This window comes from Hydra viridissima, unplaced genomic scaffold (assembly GCF_058129835.1).
Source record: "Hydra viridissima isolate aposymbiotic clone 2 unplaced genomic scaffold, HvirCarnegie_v1 scaffold_1, whole genome shotgun sequence".
NCBI lineage: Eukaryota > Metazoa > Cnidaria > Hydrozoa > Anthoathecata > Hydridae > Hydra > Hydra viridissima.
The window spans coordinates 4,390,490-4,408,487 of NW_028324300.1; the positions used below are offsets into that span (position 1 = coordinate 4,390,490).

Here is a 17,998-nt window from a genome sequence, read left to right on the forward strand (position 1 = left end):
TAAAATTCCAAATACTGAATAAAATGTACTAAATCACTTAAATACATAAAAATCTCCTAACGAAAAAATAATTTTCTATTCTGCTCAATTGCGTTCAGTGTTTCCAACTTTTCCAACCACCTCCTCAAACAATTATCAATGCGAAGATAAAAGCAATAACCAAGAAGCATTACTGGAGTGCTAATAAAAAAAGACACAGCTTCAAACAAAAATCTTGGAGCAAAAATCTTCCACACCATGAGATGTCTGCGATGAAGAGCAGCTGAAGAAGCCGTGATAAAAACCTTTAAAAAAAAACAAACCAAAACGACATCAGTCTGACTGCTGAATCGTCGTTACACGAAAATCTACTGATCACTATAGTTAGCAACAACTTACTTTAAACATAAATATGGTCATGTAGAGGACACTTATTCGAAAGAGATTTATTCGCGAACTCTCGATGTTGTAAACGAGGTCAACTTCCGCCATTTTCTCTTTTTCATTAAAAAACAACAACTTTTGACTAATGAAAAGCAAAGGTAATGCCAGTGCACAAATGATTTGAGAAGCAAACGTATTCAGCATAATGGCCATTACTAGTAAAAAGTTTTTATTTCACAATTAATTTTTTAACTACAAATGGTTTTGCAACAAAAATTAGTATAAGAAAATGTACAAAAAATGGCACAAAAAAATTCTACTATACTTAAACACACCCTGAGGAACCATCTCTATAAAAGATCCTTCAAATCCAATATATGCAGCAGGAAAACGAATAGCAGGTATTGTTGTTTGATGGCCTGTACCAAAAAATCCATACATTGAAAAGCAACACCAAACTAGAACACTGCACAAAATATCTCCTGAAAAAGAATTTAGATTATTTAGTTTTTTTCAATTTTATTGAGAAAAACATACATGTTAAAGCAAAACAAAGTTGAAACCTCACCATACTCACATGGTTCTTTAATTGCACTTAAACTAAACAATGCCATGATGCAATATGATGATATCCACAACAGTAACACAGGAAAAACCATGCTATCACTTAAAACTAAACAAGTAACGACTGTTAATATAAAAACTAAAACAATAAATGCAGATGAATACACAGTTTGAAGACCATATACTAAAGGGGCTTCTGATGCATTGTTTAATTGCTTCTTGGAAATAGTATCTTTGAGCTCATTATATAATTCTGGTATTGTTTTGTTTTGATGTGGACTTTCTTGATAATTTCTGAATATAACTGTCACAGCAAGTGGGCTAGCAGCAAGTAAAATAACAGATAAAATGAAACAGATGTAAACAATTCGAGGAAACAATATCTGCTGCAAATAAAGTATATTAAATGCTACCAACATTGGGTGACTCAATGCCAATTGCAAAATCCAATGTAAAACCATAAAAACAACACAAAACACAGCTAAGATTTTCATAACAATAACAGTAGAATTAATGCCATTCAAATTTCCACGCCTTTTTAAATACCAACGTGTAATCACTAACAAAGAAACTAGTGAAAAGAAGGCCAACAAAAGTCTTTCTTGAGCATAATGTTCTGTAAAGGTGGTTATCAAAGCTGCTAGTGGTAGAGAATATGTTGAAACTACGCAGGTTAGTTGCATTTCTCTGCAAAACCAAAAACCTTTTGTTGATCGAATACAGATCAATAAGACTGCAACAATAATTGAAAGTTTTAATGTTTGTTCATTAAAACAGAACTGAAGAATTACTGTTTTTAATTGCATGTAGCTTTTTGACTTTAAACTTTTTAAATTTTGAATTTTGTAATACATAAGAGAGGTAATAAAGTGTTTAATTGCATAGAATAAAACTACTGATTGGAATAAAAACATAGTGCTCATGTCTTCATATATGATGAAACTGTTTGAAAAAAGCGATGCTGAATGCACTACAAAGTAAGCCAAAAATATCCACCCTACACCACTATGCTGCTTAATTAAAACTGGAAAATTGAATTTTAGATTGTTAACTTTTAATATAAAAATATTGCTGCCACATGCTAAAAGCCATAAACTGAAAGAAAAAGAAATAGCTGCAAAAACTACAAAAGCAGCCATTTTAATGTTTTGAAATGGTACAGCCAGATATGCTACTCCAATTAGAGAAAAAACAAAGCCAATTACACTTATTAATGTATGTAAAATTCCAGACTCAACAACTAACTTCATGTTCATGGAATAGAGCATAATGAATACAGTAACTGAGATAAATCCCATTAATGATAAGCCTAAACACATTGAAAATAATTCAAACTGTGCCCAAACCTTCCTACACATGCCTTTCATACTTTGCAGAATATCTTGAAATGAACGATCTAAAAGCTGCATATCTTGAATGTATCCGCTTATCTCTTTTGATCGAATTGTAACTAATGTTTCATTTTCCCAGTCAATAGCAACTAGAATCTGCAGCAGCTCATCAAACTTGTCAACACTGAACTCAAAATTTGCTTTTGCCACTTCAATTAGATCAGAGGGAAGCTCGTTGGAGAAAGCTTGATACTGGTCAATGTATCTAAGGATTTGTTTACTGTTTATTAATGCTAAATAAACCTTGTTAATTTGTTTAAAAGCATTGCCAGCAATTTTTGCATCTGAAATTTGCTTGAAAATCTTTGGAATAAACATTTCTTCTTTTCCATCAAAAAAGTCAGGAATTATTGTGCCAAGATTAGGAAATGGAATAGGTTGATCAAGAAGCAATGATAAAGTTGGGACCAGATCAATTTGAGAAACTGTGGGTAACACCTGATCACTAACCTGATAAACAAATAACTCTGCTAAAAAAAAGTTGATTTTACAAGAAACAAAATGTATTAAAAAAAACTGTTTTTCAATGTCGTGAAACAAAATTTTAAAAGTCAGAAACCTACTTCAGGGTTGATACAGCTTTTTTCTGAAAATTTCTCCTAACACTTTTCCAATATGTGCATAGTTTTCTCTGACACTTATCATGAAAAATCCAAATTTGTCAGAGCATTTGTTTGTCTATGAATGAACATTTTGCTTCCTTGTTTAACCAAACTTGTGCATTATGTGTACATACCAAACAATTTACAAAATCTTATCACATCTGTAATTATTAGCTAACTAGAGATGTTGAAAATAACCCCACTAGAGTTATATGGTTTAACATATATAGCCATTATTTTATTTCTTAATATCACTAAGTAAAACATAAAAATAATCTATAGTGGTTAAAGCTGTCCCTCTGACAGTAAAAAATTTTTAAAAAACTCTTTTTAAAAAACCTAGATAAAACTAAAAATTCTTTTCTCCCTGATTCTCCCTGACTGTACCAACCCTGTTTTTTTCTTTATAAAGCAAAAATTTTAATTTAGTAAATTCACTTTTTAATTCCTAAAATTTTTTTTTGAATTTAATAATCATAAAATAAGTGATAATTAAAGAATAGTTAAAGATTTGATTAAAATTCCTAAATAAATCGAGTATTAACAAAAAGTGAAACCTTATCTACAATTTCAAATGCTGCAGATAAGACCTTTAATTTACTGAATATCAATATCTTACAATTAAAAATTAAAAAAAAAAATGTTTAAATTTCTCACCTTAAACGGTTTGAAAATTGATTTCTTACTGTAAGTGAACAAACCTGCCATTACTTCATCACGACTATCACCACCATGATCACCTGTTATTGTCATCCCATGGTCTCCCATAACAAACAAAATTGTATCATTATCAATATTTGATGCAAGATCACTACAATAATAATAAATTTTACTTCCAATAAATAAATAACAAAGTCTTCTCACCCACCCAGTCTTCTTCTCGTACTGCACTTTTTGTTTTAGTTTTTTATTAAAACAAAAAATCAAATTCACCAAGACTTTTTAACATATTTGGTATGTTTTATTACATGTTTTATTTAGATAACAACAAAACTAATATCACTAACGTTATCACAGTATCCATTTCGGTTAACTTTCTTGTCATCTCTGGATGGTTAGTACCATATCGATGACCACAATGATCAACTCCAAGAAAATGTGCAATTATGATTGACCAATCAGACCGTTTTACTTCTCCAACTATATTTTTCATAATCCCATAATCAATTGTATCCAAATCTTTCACATTTAAAGCTATGTGATTAAAAACTTGTTTATAAGAGGGGATAAATTTTAAAAAGATAACTATTTTGATCTAAACAAAAAACATTTTAATGTGCCGTATTTTAAAATCGGACCATTTTACAATTTTTTAGTCTTTAATTATAGTAAAAAAAAACAAAAAACTTTGCATCTTTAATTGTAGCAAAAGCAAGTAATTCAGAATATATTGGTATGCAAGCCAACCAATTTTTTTTAATCAAAAGATTTTTTTTTAACTGAAAAAATTTAATTTTTTAAAGCCAACCAACATTTTCCAGAGACCAATTTTGTCTTTTTATGTCCTTTTAAGATGATTTAAGAATAAAAATTTTTTAAAACCATAAATCAAAATCTAAGATACTTGTTATCAATGATTTTTTATTTTACCAATACTTAATTTTTATATGATTTTTAAAAAACATAGATTTTGTCTTTGACACTACTTTGAAGGGCATTTACTTAAAAGACATTTAAGTAACTTAAACTACGAAAAGGTCTGTTGTTTATAAAAGTACTGTCATTTTCTCAAATGAACTCATTTTAAATAAGTTTTAAATTAGTACTAAGAACTAAAACACAGAAATTTTTGGAAAACTTGCATGAAAATATTGTTTAACTCTAATCTTTTATTATGAAAAACAAAAACCTTGGTAAACATAGATAAAATTGATGAAACATCAAACAACAAGGTTTAACATGCTAACCTTAAAAACACTAAACACAAAAAGTGAAAAAATTGTATAAAAAATAATCTTACAATGCTAACAAGTAAAAAATTAAAATCATTGCTTGATGAAAAAACAAAACAAAAAATATCATTTTGTTTTTAGGGAGAAAATACAAGAAGAGTTAAGACATTGTCTTGTATCTTATTGTAAACGAGACTAAGCTAATAAAATTATGATTAAAATAAGAAAAAAGAAGGCTCCTCAGAATACTTTAAAATGAGAATCAAAAAGTCAGAAAGATTTATTAAAAGAATATACAATATAAAGGATGGATAGACAAAAACAGTTTGCTAAATATTTCTGCTAGTATGGGTTCTTTTAACACTCATTTAACTGAGTCAATAAAGTCAAGGTTTCTCACCAATAGAAAAGCTGGTGGTATCATGAGAGCAGCCTCTATCAAGAATTTCTAATTGGGTTAAAGAAGAATGGGATAAAATATCTGAAATTTGATGGTACAGAGGATGAATGACAGTACTTTTATAACATAAGACGTTGTGGTAGTTTAAGTTACTCAGATGTCTTGTAAGCTAATGGAGGCACTTTTCAGTGTTTAAAGTGGTGTTAAAGACAATTTTATGTTTGTTAGAAATTATACAAATATTAAGTACCAGGTAACAAAAAAATCATTGCATAAATATTACTTTTCTGAATTATTACATTATTCAAAACACTCAATATCTTTGAGCTTAAAATCAAAAGGATAAAGGTCTTTTTTAAGAAGGTTTTTTTTTTTTTTTACAAATGTAAAATTCAAGTATTTTGGAAAAGTTTGCTCAATCAGATGGTTCTTAGTTTTTCACATTCAGACCAATATTTAAATGTCAATAACAAAATAAATTAAAGTTTTTTTTTTGTTAAACATATGTAAGAAAAATAATTTGAATTGGTAAAAAAATAAGCTTGAGGTTGAACTACTTAATATAATGCTTAACTACAGAATAAACCAAATTGATTGACATTATTAACATGTTTTAAATGATTAAAAAATGTAGAACTTAATCTCATCACATTTTCATTGCTAGTTAATCTCTTTCCAATTTTTCCTATGTTCCAAAACAACAAAAGAAATTGAAAGCATGTTACAGATCAAAAATTCTTTACCATCATTAATATACCCATGTGCACTGGTTTTACTCTATATTCAACATTACAGCTGATTACAGCTGATTACAGTTGCAAGCCCAAAACAATAATTCTCAAAACTATTTTTGAATAAGCAAAAGAATGTCTATGCAACTTATAAGCAACTTTTATGAGATAAAGAGATTTGACTAAAAAAGCTACTAGGAAACAACTACCCTCAAACCTCTTTCCTAATGTAAAAAAACTAAACTCTTTTTTTGAGTACAGCTTTAGAAGTTTGTCAACTCTAAACAGAACTTGAGCCTTTAGTAAAACGTAAGTTTCCATTTAGGTTCTTTGAGTCTTACTTTATTCAGCCTGAATTCCTTATGAATTAAAACTAAAAAGGCTTACATTATTGAATGTAATACTAAAATGAATTTGGTCTAATATTGCAACTATAAACATAATTTTTATTAGGTGGCTTACTTTCATTTACAGAGGTCGATATCATTTCACATGATTTTTAACTTGAACATAACATTAAGTTTTAACTGACTTTTTATCTTTATAAAAAGTATCACCTGAATAAGGAGTCTTTCGATAGAAGTGTTGAGGAAACAGCTCTGTCCAGGTGGAGCAACCCATAAATGATATATTTTTCTTTTGGCGCAAAGCATGATCTAATATATTGTCTTCGGTAATCTCGTAGCTGTCAAAGTTTGAGCCAGCATCAATAAATGTAGGGAGGCTGCCTTGAAAAAAACTCAAAAGCATACTTCTACTAGGTATTAACTCAAAAACTTATTCGGTTATAAAATAAAATGCATTTTTTAAACTAAATTTATTCAATAATACACATATTCTAAACTTATAATTTAATTTACTTTAAATGCACAGATACAAAATACTTCCAAATGAATAACAAACCAAGTTTAAATTACAATACTTCATTCCTACTAGTTAATGAAAAAAGCATTTTAAAACAACCTGTTGTCAATCCTTTGATTCTTTGCATAGTTGTTGTTGGTGGATCAGCCTCAAACTTGTACAACTTTCCACTTGATGGTTCTTTTAACATTAATGAATGCAGTTTTTTCATTTTGTTTATATAGGGTAATGCAGAAGATAGATTAATTCCTTCATTATACTGCATAAAATCATACCGTAACCCATCGATTACAATAAGTAATGCTTTTTTGAATTTAGGTAAAACCAATCTATTACAGGATTCCTTAGAAGGAACTCTTTCTTTTTGAAAAACTATATTTGTTTTTACCCCATTCCATAAATTGTTAATATACCAGTTATCCTCTTCACAACTGCTGAAGTTACTTACAACAATTCTTTTTAACAAAAAACCTTTAGTAAATAGCATCAAAGCACAAGTGAACATTAGAAATAACCAGAACATCAAGAAGAAGATGCGAAAACCCAGACCCATTTTTTAAGCTTTGGGTTTTAAATATATCTAAAAAAAAAAGGATGTAATTTTTTACCCTTATAAGTCTAAAATCATATTTCAGTTATACACAGAAATCTTTTATTAACTTAACAACTTTGAAGTAAAGTACTTATAAATAATTATTAACAAGTAGTTTTGGTGAAATTTTATAAAATAGATATATAGTGTATGAATAAAAAGACAGATAAATACATAGACTTTTTTTTTTTTATAAATATAAAAGGATACAGGAACTTCACAGATACAATATGAAGAACATATGTGAATACTCTAAACATTAGATGAAAAAAGACATTTCTGATACTTTTGCTAATTAAAAAGGTTGATCAAAAGTGTATTATGTAGTTACTATTCAGTTCATCTCTGGAAAAAACCTCTTAGATCATTTTTTCGGTCCTAACTTCTCTAAACACATCTCATTCCTGCGTTTGCACTTTTACTTATCAATCATAAAATACACTGCACCTTTAAACTTAAATGTAGACATTTTATAGCTTTTAAGAAAAACTATAAAATATTTTTATACTCTTTTTTTCGAATAAGTAGCTTTATATTTTTACTTTGTTTGGAATAATAAGGAAATAAATTACTTAATAGTTAGTTTTGTGCAACTACTCAAGAAAGGGAATAAAAAAAACAATATGTAGCAGTTATTGAGTTGTTTATTTTAAAAGGTGCTGTATTTTTGTAAATAGTTCTATTATTAACTTGATTAATAATCAAGATTAGATCCGATTTATGTTAACCAGCGTAGAAAATATGAGCATGCAACCTTCAAAAAATAAACGATTCAATGGTAAACAAAGTATAAAAAAAGCTGAGACAATTTATGGATCACCTAGAATATACTTGGTTTTAAGACGGAAACGAATCAGCGAAAGGTTGCAATTTCGGCCCAAACGAAAACGATTACAAGCTTATATTCTTTTTTTGTGTTTTTTAAATCGTTGAGTAAATTAAAAACTACACTTCAATTTTTTTCCGACAGAAACAGCTCAAAAAAAACAAACTCTTTTCTAACTGTTGAAATTACATTTTTGGTACTTTTTTAATTTTTTTACATTGGCTTTTTTTATTGTTGATAGTAAAACAATAACAATCAGTTTGCTTTCGATTTTTGAAGTATTTCCTATTTTGAAGTAAGCTCTATTTAAATTAGATAATTACTACTTTTTTAACATTTATTTTCAATCTTCAGTTTTTAAATAATGGGAAAAAAAATTCGCTATATAAACAAAATCCTTCATGTGCTATAAATCCTTCAATTGCTATAAAGATAGAAATTTTCGCGGATTGAGACACCCGATCTGCCAAATTAAATTCCCGTAAAAAATATTTTTGCCTTCGAAAATGAAATTTCTGAGAAAATAATTTCCTTAGAAAAGTATGTACTTCCCGTGATGTTTTATTTCAGGAACCTGCTTAATTTTCCGGTTGGCTCGAACCGCGAAAATTTCAGATACTAAAGTATTATGTTAAATATTTAATGGAAGTTAACCACCATTATTATTTGAATTTTGGCAATAAAAACGATTCATTTAAAAGCTACATTAATGATAGAAAATTATACAGCAATAAAATACTCTGTATAAACCTAAATATGTAAACAGTTATGTATATAATTTTGTAAAAAACCTTTTTGTTAAAAAAAAAAAAAGTTCTTCCACTAAATGAAAAATAATGCAATTTTCCTAAATAAATTAACAAAATGTCACAAACTAACACCTTCAAAAGAATCTTTTGTTTTATAAGCAGCAAACTTCAAAAGAATCTTGCATTTTATAAGCAGCAAACTTCAAAAGAATCTTGCATTTTATCAGCAGCAAACTTCAAAAGAATCTTGCATTTTATCAGCAGCAAGCTTAACGCTCTTTTTTAACTTACTAATAATCTTGTTATGCTCTTTGATTTTTTGGTTTTAATATTTCAATATATTTAGCAAATGCTCTAAGGTAAAGGTGTTCCGTTTTTCGGAGATAAAAACTGCAATATGGTTATTTATAAAATAAATTTACTAACAGTTACAATAAAATTTTTAAAATAAAATCCTTTCTTTTTTATAAAAAAGTTTTTATAAAAAAATCCGCTCCCCCATCACCATTTTAGTTGAAAGTAACACCAGACTCCTTGTATTGACCGTATAATGATTTTTTTTATCTGGGAATATTTTTCTATTTTTTAATAATTAAACTATGCTTAAAAAAGTACTTTTTTTGAAAAATCTGATGAAATTGATAATCCATTGTAGTTCAGTACTGACTTGGCTCTTTTGATCATTTGGTATCTTGGTCGTTTGGCATCTTTATCGTTTGGCATTTTGCTTTGAACTGCCTACATAAATGCTAGTAAATAAACTATCTTCATGAGAGAATTAAAAATGACCTTTTGTAATTATTTTATGTATTGTATCAAGTTTAAAAGTTTAATTACTTGAAGAAGTGGAAACGTCACGCGATGAGTTTTTCAGTGCTTATGGCATTACAACAATCTTTACTCTACCTTCTCCCAAGTAAGCATCTTTTTTTCTCACTTTCTTTGGATTTTTAAATACTTGGATCACTTCTGTGTGTAATTAAATTTCGTATTAAATTGAAGGGAGTAAATTTTACAGATGGACAGATGTTGGAACAAAGTGTAAGTTCACTTAATGTAACTATACTGCTTTCATTATTCTTAATCGCATTCTTCCCTTCTTTTTTGTTATTCAGTTGGAAGTATTTTGATCTATGCATGCACCATATATGATCTCATCCACCTCTGCAACGGATCCATAATGACCTACTAAGATAAAGATTAAAACGAGAATTATTGAGTATTACCACAGTTAAAAGGATCAATAAATAAATAATCTTTAAGTTAAATATATGAAACAGTATTTGTGACTGTTGCCCGAACGTGATTAGAACAGGATAAGCTAATAAAAAAACCCATGCATAATCAAAATCGGCATATTTTTATCTGAAACTTTTTAATCATTTCATCTCCTTCATAAAGATTACCTAAGCAGAAGACACTGAGTTGGCGTAAATAAAGTAATTCCTAAACAGAAATTTGAACAAGCTTTGATAGTAGAAAAAAATCTACATGGCAATCGCTCTAATGGTCTTATCAGCTTTAATTTTATTGGAAATTCCTATCATGTAAATATAAAATTTCTATGCTCATTGGAAAAGCATCATCTTTTACCATCTTTTATATCAAATAAAATTGTTCAATGTTTAGCTATTTCTTTTAACTAGAAAGTTCCTAAAAATTATAGAATATATTAACCTAAGGTTGTCCGAAATAGAAAGTAAAAATTTTTATTAGAAATATTTTTATGATAGGTTTGGGAAACACTCACTTCCGAATCTTGATTTGAACTCCTTATGGATGGCAGTGCAATCAAACTTTTTAATGAGAATATTTTACTCCATGTTAATTAATGCGTCATCTTTAAAGTAAAAAAAGAAATATGCTGTTACACTATTTCTGTCTCATACCCTGGTGCAGCATCTCCTGATGTAGATTTTCCTCTTATGTCCACTGGTGATTTACATACAGTAGCGAGTCTGCAAAGCAAGTCTGCAAAGCAAGTCAGAAAAAAACCTCTGAACTCAATCACATTCCCAGTAAACACACAAACGCTTATTAAACGTCGAAACAACGTTTAGATAAAAGTTTAGATTTGGTCGATTATACGTTCAGAATGAAATCCAGATTAACGTTTAGATCAAACCTCCATAAAACGTTGAAATTACAACGTATTTTCGACGTCTATTATAGGGTTAATAAAGGTATATAAAGCGTATATTATACGTATATAAACTGTTTAGATTTAGTTCAATTAACGTATATAAATTGTTTAGATTTAGTCTAATTAGACGTATATTAAACGCTTAGATTTAGTCAAATAAACGTATGTAAATCGTTTAGATTTAAATCTAATTAAATCCAGCCTAATAAATACATACATATATATATATATATATATATATATATATATATATATATACACCTTATATACTTTTCCAATATATACAAATATTTTATATACTTATATAATTATATATTATTTTTAACTTTTTGTTATTTACTACTTTTATACTATATATACCCATTAAAAACTTGTAAAAAACGCTATAGTTTGGATTTACCCCACAAATAGCAGGGAATGGGGGATTCTTAATTTATATTTGTTTCATTAACTCTAAAAAATTTAATCGCTGTATCCATTATGTCTTCGCAGTAGCAATATTATTTTGCAAGAACACCTATACAAATATTTTTTGTAAATTTAATCTCATTTAGCAGATAATAAGTTTACATTAGCATTAAGTTAAAGATTACTAATAAAATTATTAAACTTATAAAAATGTATTTTGGATCACTGTGTTTTCTGGTTTCTCAAAAATCTTTCTAATATACCGTCCAACGCATGTTCATCAAGCGCCGATTCTTGTTCATCATGCGCCAGTTCTTTGTTCATCGGCGCCGGTTCTTGGGAAACATCATCATTCCTATTCGTCTCCTGATCGTCTTCTTCTACATTTTGATCATCATTAATAACATTTTCTTTAATCTCGAAGATTTCTTTTTTTGGCCCTCCTACTCGCCACGAGGCCTGTTTTAAATATGCGGCTAATGAACTATGTGCTTGAGCTATTGACATATTGGGAAAACTGTACATTAGAGAATCTAAAAAAAAAACAATTAATGAAGTTAATAAAAAATCGATTATTCAATTATTAATGTACCTTCAGGGTTACAAAAATAGACTTTCAATAGTCTATTTTTGTAACAGCAAAAAAACTGGTTTAAAATAATTTGTATTTAAAAATCAACATCGGAATTACCAACAACAACTTTACATATAGAGGATCTTCTGAACGGAATTTTCCCCAAATTTCCTCGACCATCCATGTTCATTTTTGACATCAAAGAATTAGTAAAAAGTCGCGACATAATATATGCAGTGGTCTTTCCCAAATCTGATCCACCAATTTTCTTTAGCAAATGTAACTAAAATTAAAAAAATTAAACTAAAATTAAAATTTTTTTATTATAGCAACGACAAATAGTTACTGTTAGACAATCATAAAACGTTTATAAATTTTCACTGTTCAGTTAATTATAAAACTTACCAAAAGAGTTCTTGCAGCAGGACTTTCACAACGAGAAACCAGTGACTCGTATTGTTCAACTGTGTCAATGGGGCCATCACTAATTTCAAAAGAATCCATTGAATTGTTGGCACCTAGTAAAACAGCTGGCATTGATTGTCGCTCAAGGAGCTTTTTGACTTCCGAGATTTCTATGGTGAGTTGTGACAGTTTGAAGAGAACTGTCTTCTGGAATTCTGAAATTCAGTTAAGCTATTAAAAACACCATCTTGAAAATAAAGGTTAAAAAAATTTGATCTATGCAAATAATTACCATTATAATATATAGCTAAATATTATTTAATTTTATTTATTTAAATTTTAATGTATAAAACATTATTTTAATCCATAATTAAAAATAATATTTTACTTGCATACTTACTTGCATTTAATTTATCGGTGCTATTACCTAGTTCATTGGATGTGCAATTTCTTGATTGGATGTTAGGAGAATCACTAGCTACTGTTTTTAGTGATCTGACCGTGTAGACAGACTTGGGTGTTGACCTAATCAGTTGGTTCGATGTTGTTAGTGGCAGACTTGACTGGGTAGATTTTGGTGTTGAGCTGATTGGTATCTTTGATGCTGTTAACAGCAAACATGATTGGGTAGTTTTTTTTGGGTAATACTAGGTCATTTATTGTTGATGTTGGTTGTGATTGAGAAGATTTGATGCTTGATGTAGGTTTTGGATGAGCAAGGAAACTTTGATGGACTGAATTAGTAGATTTAGATAAAGTATTAATTTGTCTGCAATGTAAACGTAAACTTAGTTTGCTGGGCGCATTTGGAGGAGTGGGGAACTTGGACAACTCTTCTAAAACAACAACAAAAAAATAAAATAATTTACTTAAAATAATCTTTTGAGTAAATTGTTTTAAAGGATTTTAATTTTGACAAAATAAAAAACTAATTGTTATTTCTTGAATGGGAATGAAAAATAGATTGACATCACTAAAGTATTAAAATTGTAAAAGCAAAAATCATAATTCATAATCAGATATAAAAACGCACCATTTGACTCTTGTGGATAATTGTGGTCATCACTATCTAAAATATAAAAAATGACACTAAACATTTTAAAGAATATAATTTTAGCCAATGTAATAAAAGTTCATATATTAATGATTTTGTTTTCAAAAATACTTATAATATTTATTGAAAATATCAAAAAAACATTCTTTTTTCTACTTTAGACCACTAACTTACTTAATTTTTAAAATTTTCTTTCGGTTTAATAAATACTTTTTAGAAATTGAACTAAATTTTAAGATTTCTATAAGTTTTGATTATTTTTTAACCATCTTCACTTGCAACAAGACTGCAAGCAACCACTGTTCACTGAGCTTCACCCTCATTAGGAGATAATAGAATGAATTGCCTAGTCATACAAACAAAAACACAAGCAAAACCTATGCCTTGAGTCAAGAAGATCCAACATCCTAAACTGGAAACAATGTATTGTAAATACCTCTATGCCAGCCTAATAGATAAGAAGGTGTGTGAAGCTGGTCAACGGATAGAATCTATTTAACCCTTAAATCTTTGCTTAGGAGACCTTCTACAAGACAGTACTCGTGTGCATTGAATGTCTGCCCGAGATGAGTATTTTTATTGAGACACCATCTCTAGCCTTTACTCAACCAAGAGCCCCAAGGCAGGGGGTGTTTGTCAGAGTTAGCTTCTCCTAGCCTTTGCCTAAAGAGTATGCTACAAGGTGGCAGGGCATGAATTAAACTATTACCTTTTATTAATTTTTTTTCTAACTTGGTTAATTAAAATTCTTATTACCAAATTAAAAATTTTAAAATCACTCGACCTTATAAATTAAAACAATAAGCGAAAATTTTATTAGATATTCGGAAGTTGTTAAAACTTACCACAAGCATTATTAAGTATAAAAAATTTAGTTTCAATATGAAACAGTTATTTTTAAAACAGCGTAGTTTTTGGCAGTGATTTTGGCAAATATTTGTAGTATCTATTAGTATAATTTATGTATTAGTATAATTTATAAAAAAAAAATACTTTTTTTTTCCTATGCTTTTTAATTTGAAACAATGTTAGGAGTACTTAGTACTTAGATCCCTTTAAGAACTTGTATACCACAATATCTCCACTCTCATCATCATTATATAAGTCTTATTAAATGTTTAAATGTAATAAAAAAAATAATAATAATAATTCTAAATTATTGCCGCCTTTTTTTAAATTATTAAACGATTACAACATACCATCTGAATATTCTATATAGTCTGTCTGTAGCTTTCTTTTTTTTATTCGTTTCTCCACAAGAGGTTCATCAATGTCTGTTGATGTTGTGTATTCAAAATTTTCACATTCCTGAAAGCTGAAAATCTGAAAATGCAATTTTCAAAATACAAATATATTCAAATGTAAAATTTAATATTATAGAAAATATTGAAGAGATAGAGATATTTATAGATATACAACTTATTTTAATGATTATATTTTGTCTTTTAAAAAAAAACCATCAAAGAAGACAAACTTTTTAGTCTCTTCTAAACACTATACCTGAACAGAATTTTATTTTCACTAATTCAAATTTGAACCAGTTGGGTTGAGGTTCAGCTCTCTGCTCATATAAATGCTTAACGTTTTTTGGAGGCCATCTAACAAATTTTCCTTCTACCCAATTGTTTGGCAAAGTCCCTTCTTCATCTCTAGATTTTTCCTTCCAAGCTGCTCGTATCCATAACATTATGCTAAATAAATGTTATATTATTATTTATATTATATGGGAATGTAATATATATATATATATATATATATATATATATACACACACTATATGTTTAGCCAAATTAATCTGGTAACTTTTGGTTAGGACTATCCAATAATTTTTATCTAATAATTGTGTGCATAAATTTTGCGTTAAATCGTCTTTTAACCTAAACCTAACTTTTTTAAATTTTAAACTTTATTTATAAAACAAAATGTTATCTTATAAAATTATTATCTTAAAACTATCGAAATGTTTAAACACAGCAAACCAAACTTTAAAATTTGAAAAAAACTACCAAATAATAATACAGCATAAAGAAATTAATGAGAATATCAATAAAATTTATTTTATTTATAATGTACGACTACTCGTTACAATGCAGAAACGGCATTAGGACGTATCCATCTCCACATGGCAGTTTAAGCCCCTTTTTGGCAATATCCTCATTAGTCACCAGTTTTGTTTGGGTATGTTTATGGCGGTTTTCTGAATAGTAGATATCTACAATAGCTGAAGAGCATGGTTCTATAAAAAAAGGCTGTAGATAGGAACAGTCAAAAAGACAGCATAAATACCCATTTGTTGTAACTTCTATAATTTGAGCATAAGTGTCATTTTTAAGAAACACAATTGAGTCTCTAGGATGTGTTGATAGTTTCCAATCTCTTTGTTTTAATTTAATAACACCTTTTCGAACAAGCTCAATATTTTCATACTCTTCAATCCTCTTAGCAACTTGAGCAAGTGGGTTTTTTGGCGCCCAAACATACTTTTTTAGTGTCTGTAAAAAATTTTCAAACGGAAAAGCACTAATTTCATCAAGCGATAAATTAAAAAAACGTACATCATCTGCTAGGTGGAGTAAATGATGAACATTATATACAACAAAATTATCTCCATACAACTTTTGACAGTGTAGAACATAATGTTCTAGTAGTTTTTGTGCATACTCAAGATATTCAACTCGTTTATCGTTATCAGGTGAAAGTAAAATAGTCACAGCAACAGACAATGTTAAAAAATGTTTGTACAAATCCGGTTTTAACGCACTCTTTAACGTAACTTGACCTGTATATAACAAGAATTGGCGGAATTCTGTAGCCTTCCACCTATCCAATTCAATCAGTGCCCGTGGGCGCCTTGCAAACTCACTAGGGATGAACTTTCTTAATTCAAGTAGGTTTTCAGATATATTTAAAATTTGACGGCTACATAATCTTACTACTCTATCTCCTTTTTTCAAAAATTGAAGCATTCGTCTAACCACACCCAAACAAACTAAATGCATATAGTCCAGAGAAAAAATGCTTAAACAGTTATTTGTTATTTGTACTAATGGTGTTGGACCATGCTGGTGACTATTGATATAAGCCAAGTTGAGGAATTCTTTATCAGTGCGTCTTTCTGCGTTAAAACAACCTGGGTTAACAAATGTTGTACGTCTATTAACAGAGTTTGGTTTTGAATTTCCACTAAAAAGTGCAGCAATCATAGGAGTAGAATGATTTATAGAACATAATATTGGCCAAAATTGTAAGCTAGATGATTTGTACAAAGGTATGCCATCCACATTTACTTTCAAGTTCAGAATTTCATTACTGTCATCTCTTTCTAAAGATTGTGTGATGATTTTTTCAAGCCCAAAATACAAATAGTCACCACCACATTTTTTGTATGTAACTATTGTTCTTGTACTTTTTAAAAGAGTACGACTGTCCTTTGGAAGATCAAAACCATACTTTCGCAAGACACTTAGCACTCCATTCACTTGAAGATGCGTCATTTTACATCTAACTGCCAAATCAGCCAAATCATTTCTCAAATTTTCTTCATTTCTATTAACTGATTCTGGATCACCTTCACTTTCCGAGCTACTATTAACAAAACTCAGGTTATTAGTTTCAAAATCATCCTCATTATAGTTATCAAAATTAGATATGTCAATATCATGTCTAGACAAAGATTGTAACATCTCAACATCCGGTTCATCAGCATTCAAAAAACTCCCCATTTCCTTTATCACCTTTCGATATTTTCTTTGGTACTCAGAAGTCATTTTCTATCAATAAAATGCAAAACCTATTTTAAAACATACATATAATCAATTGTAAGGTAAGTATGGGTATTAAGGCCCGGCGGGTAATAAGGCCCACTAATCCAAAGTTAGGGAAAAAATAAATTGTGAAACTTTTTTTCGACATTAAAATATTAGAGTTATCTGGTTTTATCACTGGCAGGAAAAAAAAATCAGCATTTCTTTACCGCGCATTCGACAAAGGTGGGCCTTAATACCCATACTTACCTTATTACATTGTATATTACAAAATCAATATATTTAATATGTAATATATTTACAAATAGTTTTCAAATTACAAATACTCAACTGATTTTTAAGTAAAATATTATAAACATTGTTAAATGAATAATTTTTAATGTTATGCTATAACATAAAAAATTACTCTTACTTATAAATAATAATACCTATATTTACAATAATTTGTATCATGAGAAAAAGTGGATATGACTTTCTTATAAGAAAGTCCATACATACACACTATGACTTTCTTATAAGAATATGACTTTCTTATAAGAAAGTCCATACATACACACATGTCCATTATAGGCATGGTGTACACCATGCCTACAAGCATGGCTAAATTTTAGCATTATTAAAAAATATATCCACTTTTTCTCATGATACAACTTTTCCTAATTCCTTAATAACCACT

General features: G+C 28.7%; 3 protein-coding genes and 1 long non-coding RNA gene across 9 annotated transcripts; all 4 read right to left on the minus strand.

Moving 5' to 3' along the window:
• Positions 1-5: 5 nt before the first annotated feature.
• LOC145187322 (GPI ethanolamine phosphate transferase 3, catalytic subunit-like) lies at positions 6-7,419 on the minus strand. 4 transcript variants are annotated; one of them, XR_013846858.2, is made up of 8 exons: positions 6,907-7,419; positions 6,501-6,671; positions 3,928-4,114; positions 3,578-3,731; positions 941-2,768; positions 699-845; positions 379-578; positions 6-284 (listed from the first exon to the last, which is right to left on the minus strand). XR_013846858.2 is itself a non-coding variant. In XM_080063686.2 (8 exons), the coding sequence occupies exons 1-8, from the start codon at positions 7,358-7,360 to the stop codon at positions 57-59; spliced, it is 3,378 nt and encodes a 1,125-aa protein (XP_079919812.2). In that variant the 5' UTR covers positions 7,361-7,418; the 3' UTR covers positions 6-56. The 4 variants fall into 4 exon arrangements, 3 of the variants coding, with proteins under 3 accessions (XP_079919812.2, XP_089947529.1, XP_089947532.1); XM_080063686.2 differs by having other exon boundaries at positions 932-2,768; positions 6,907-7,418; XM_090091403.1 differs by lacking the exons at positions 3,578-3,731; positions 3,928-4,114; positions 6,501-6,671; positions 6,907-7,419 and adding an exon at positions 2,882-3,552 and having other exon boundaries at positions 932-2,768.
• A 4,224-nt stretch (positions 7,420-11,643) lies between these two features.
• Positions 11,644-13,106, minus strand: LOC149892965 (uncharacterized). 2 transcript variants are annotated; one of them, XM_090072821.1, is made up of 4 exons: positions 12,905-13,106; positions 12,505-12,719; positions 12,217-12,382; positions 11,644-12,058 (listed from the first exon to the last, which is right to left on the minus strand). In XM_090072821.1, exons 2-4 carry the CDS (start codon positions 12,634-12,636, stop codon positions 11,748-11,750), a joined length of 609 nt encoding a protein of 202 aa, XP_089928947.1. In that variant the 5' UTR covers positions 12,637-12,719; positions 12,905-13,106; the 3' UTR covers positions 11,644-11,747. The 2 variants fall into 2 exon arrangements, with proteins under 2 accessions (XP_089928947.1, XP_089928954.1); XM_090072828.1 differs by having other exon boundaries at positions 12,932-13,046.
• Positions 13,107-13,219: 113 nt separating this feature from the next.
• LOC149892966 (uncharacterized) lies at positions 13,220-15,313 on the minus strand. Of its 2 annotated transcripts, XR_016447583.1 has the most exons (4): positions 15,059-15,313; positions 14,758-14,873; positions 13,538-13,569; positions 13,247-13,340 (listed from the first exon to the last, which is right to left on the minus strand). It is a non-coding gene; the product is annotated as an uncharacterized LOC149892966 (long non-coding RNA). The 2 variants fall into 2 exon arrangements; XR_016447580.1 differs by lacking the exon at positions 13,538-13,569 and having other exon boundaries at positions 13,220-13,340.
• Positions 15,314-15,508: 195 nt separating this feature from the next.
• On the minus strand, positions 15,509-17,419 carry LOC149892967 (uncharacterized). Its single transcript, XM_090072807.1, has one exon. The coding sequence runs from the start codon at positions 17,323-17,325 to the stop codon at positions 15,634-15,636; it is 1,692 nt and encodes a 563-aa protein (XP_089928933.1). The 5' UTR covers positions 17,326-17,419; the 3' UTR covers positions 15,509-15,633.
• Positions 17,420-17,998: the final 579 nt, after the last annotated feature.

What these genes read in the sequence shown, in the direction of transcription:
- LOC149892965 (XM_090072821.1), bottom strand. Translation starts at nt 12,636, where the DNA reads ATGCCAGCTGTTTTACTAGGTGCCAACAATTCAATGGATTCTTTTGAA. An exon ending in CTGCTGCAAGAACTCTTTTG is followed by an intron (nt 12,383 to 12,504) that starts GTAAGTTTTATA and finishes TTTTAATTTTAG; the next exon opens with TTACATTTGCTAAAGAAAAT. An exon ending in TATATGTAAAGTTGTTGTTG is followed by an intron (nt 12,059 to 12,216) that starts GTAATTCCGATG and finishes TTTTTTTTTTAG; the next exon opens with ATTCTCTAATGTACAGTTTT.
- LOC145187322 (XM_080063686.2), bottom strand. Translation starts at nt 7,360, where the DNA reads ATGGGTCTGGGTTTTCGCATCTTCTTCTTGATGTTCTGGTTATTTCTA. An exon ending in GAAATGGATACTGTGATAAC is followed by an intron (nt 3,732 to 3,927) that starts GTTAGTGATATT and finishes TTATTATTGTAG; the next exon opens with TGATCTTGCATCAAATATTG. An exon ending in TAAAGAACCATGTGAGTATG is followed by an intron (nt 846 to 931) that starts GTGAGGTTTCAA and finishes ATTCTTTTTCAG; the next exon opens with GAGATATTTTGTGCAGTGTT.
- LOC149892967 (XM_090072807.1), bottom strand. Translation starts at nt 17,325, where the DNA reads ATGACTTCTGAGTACCAAAGAAAATATCGAAAGGTGATAAAGGAAATG.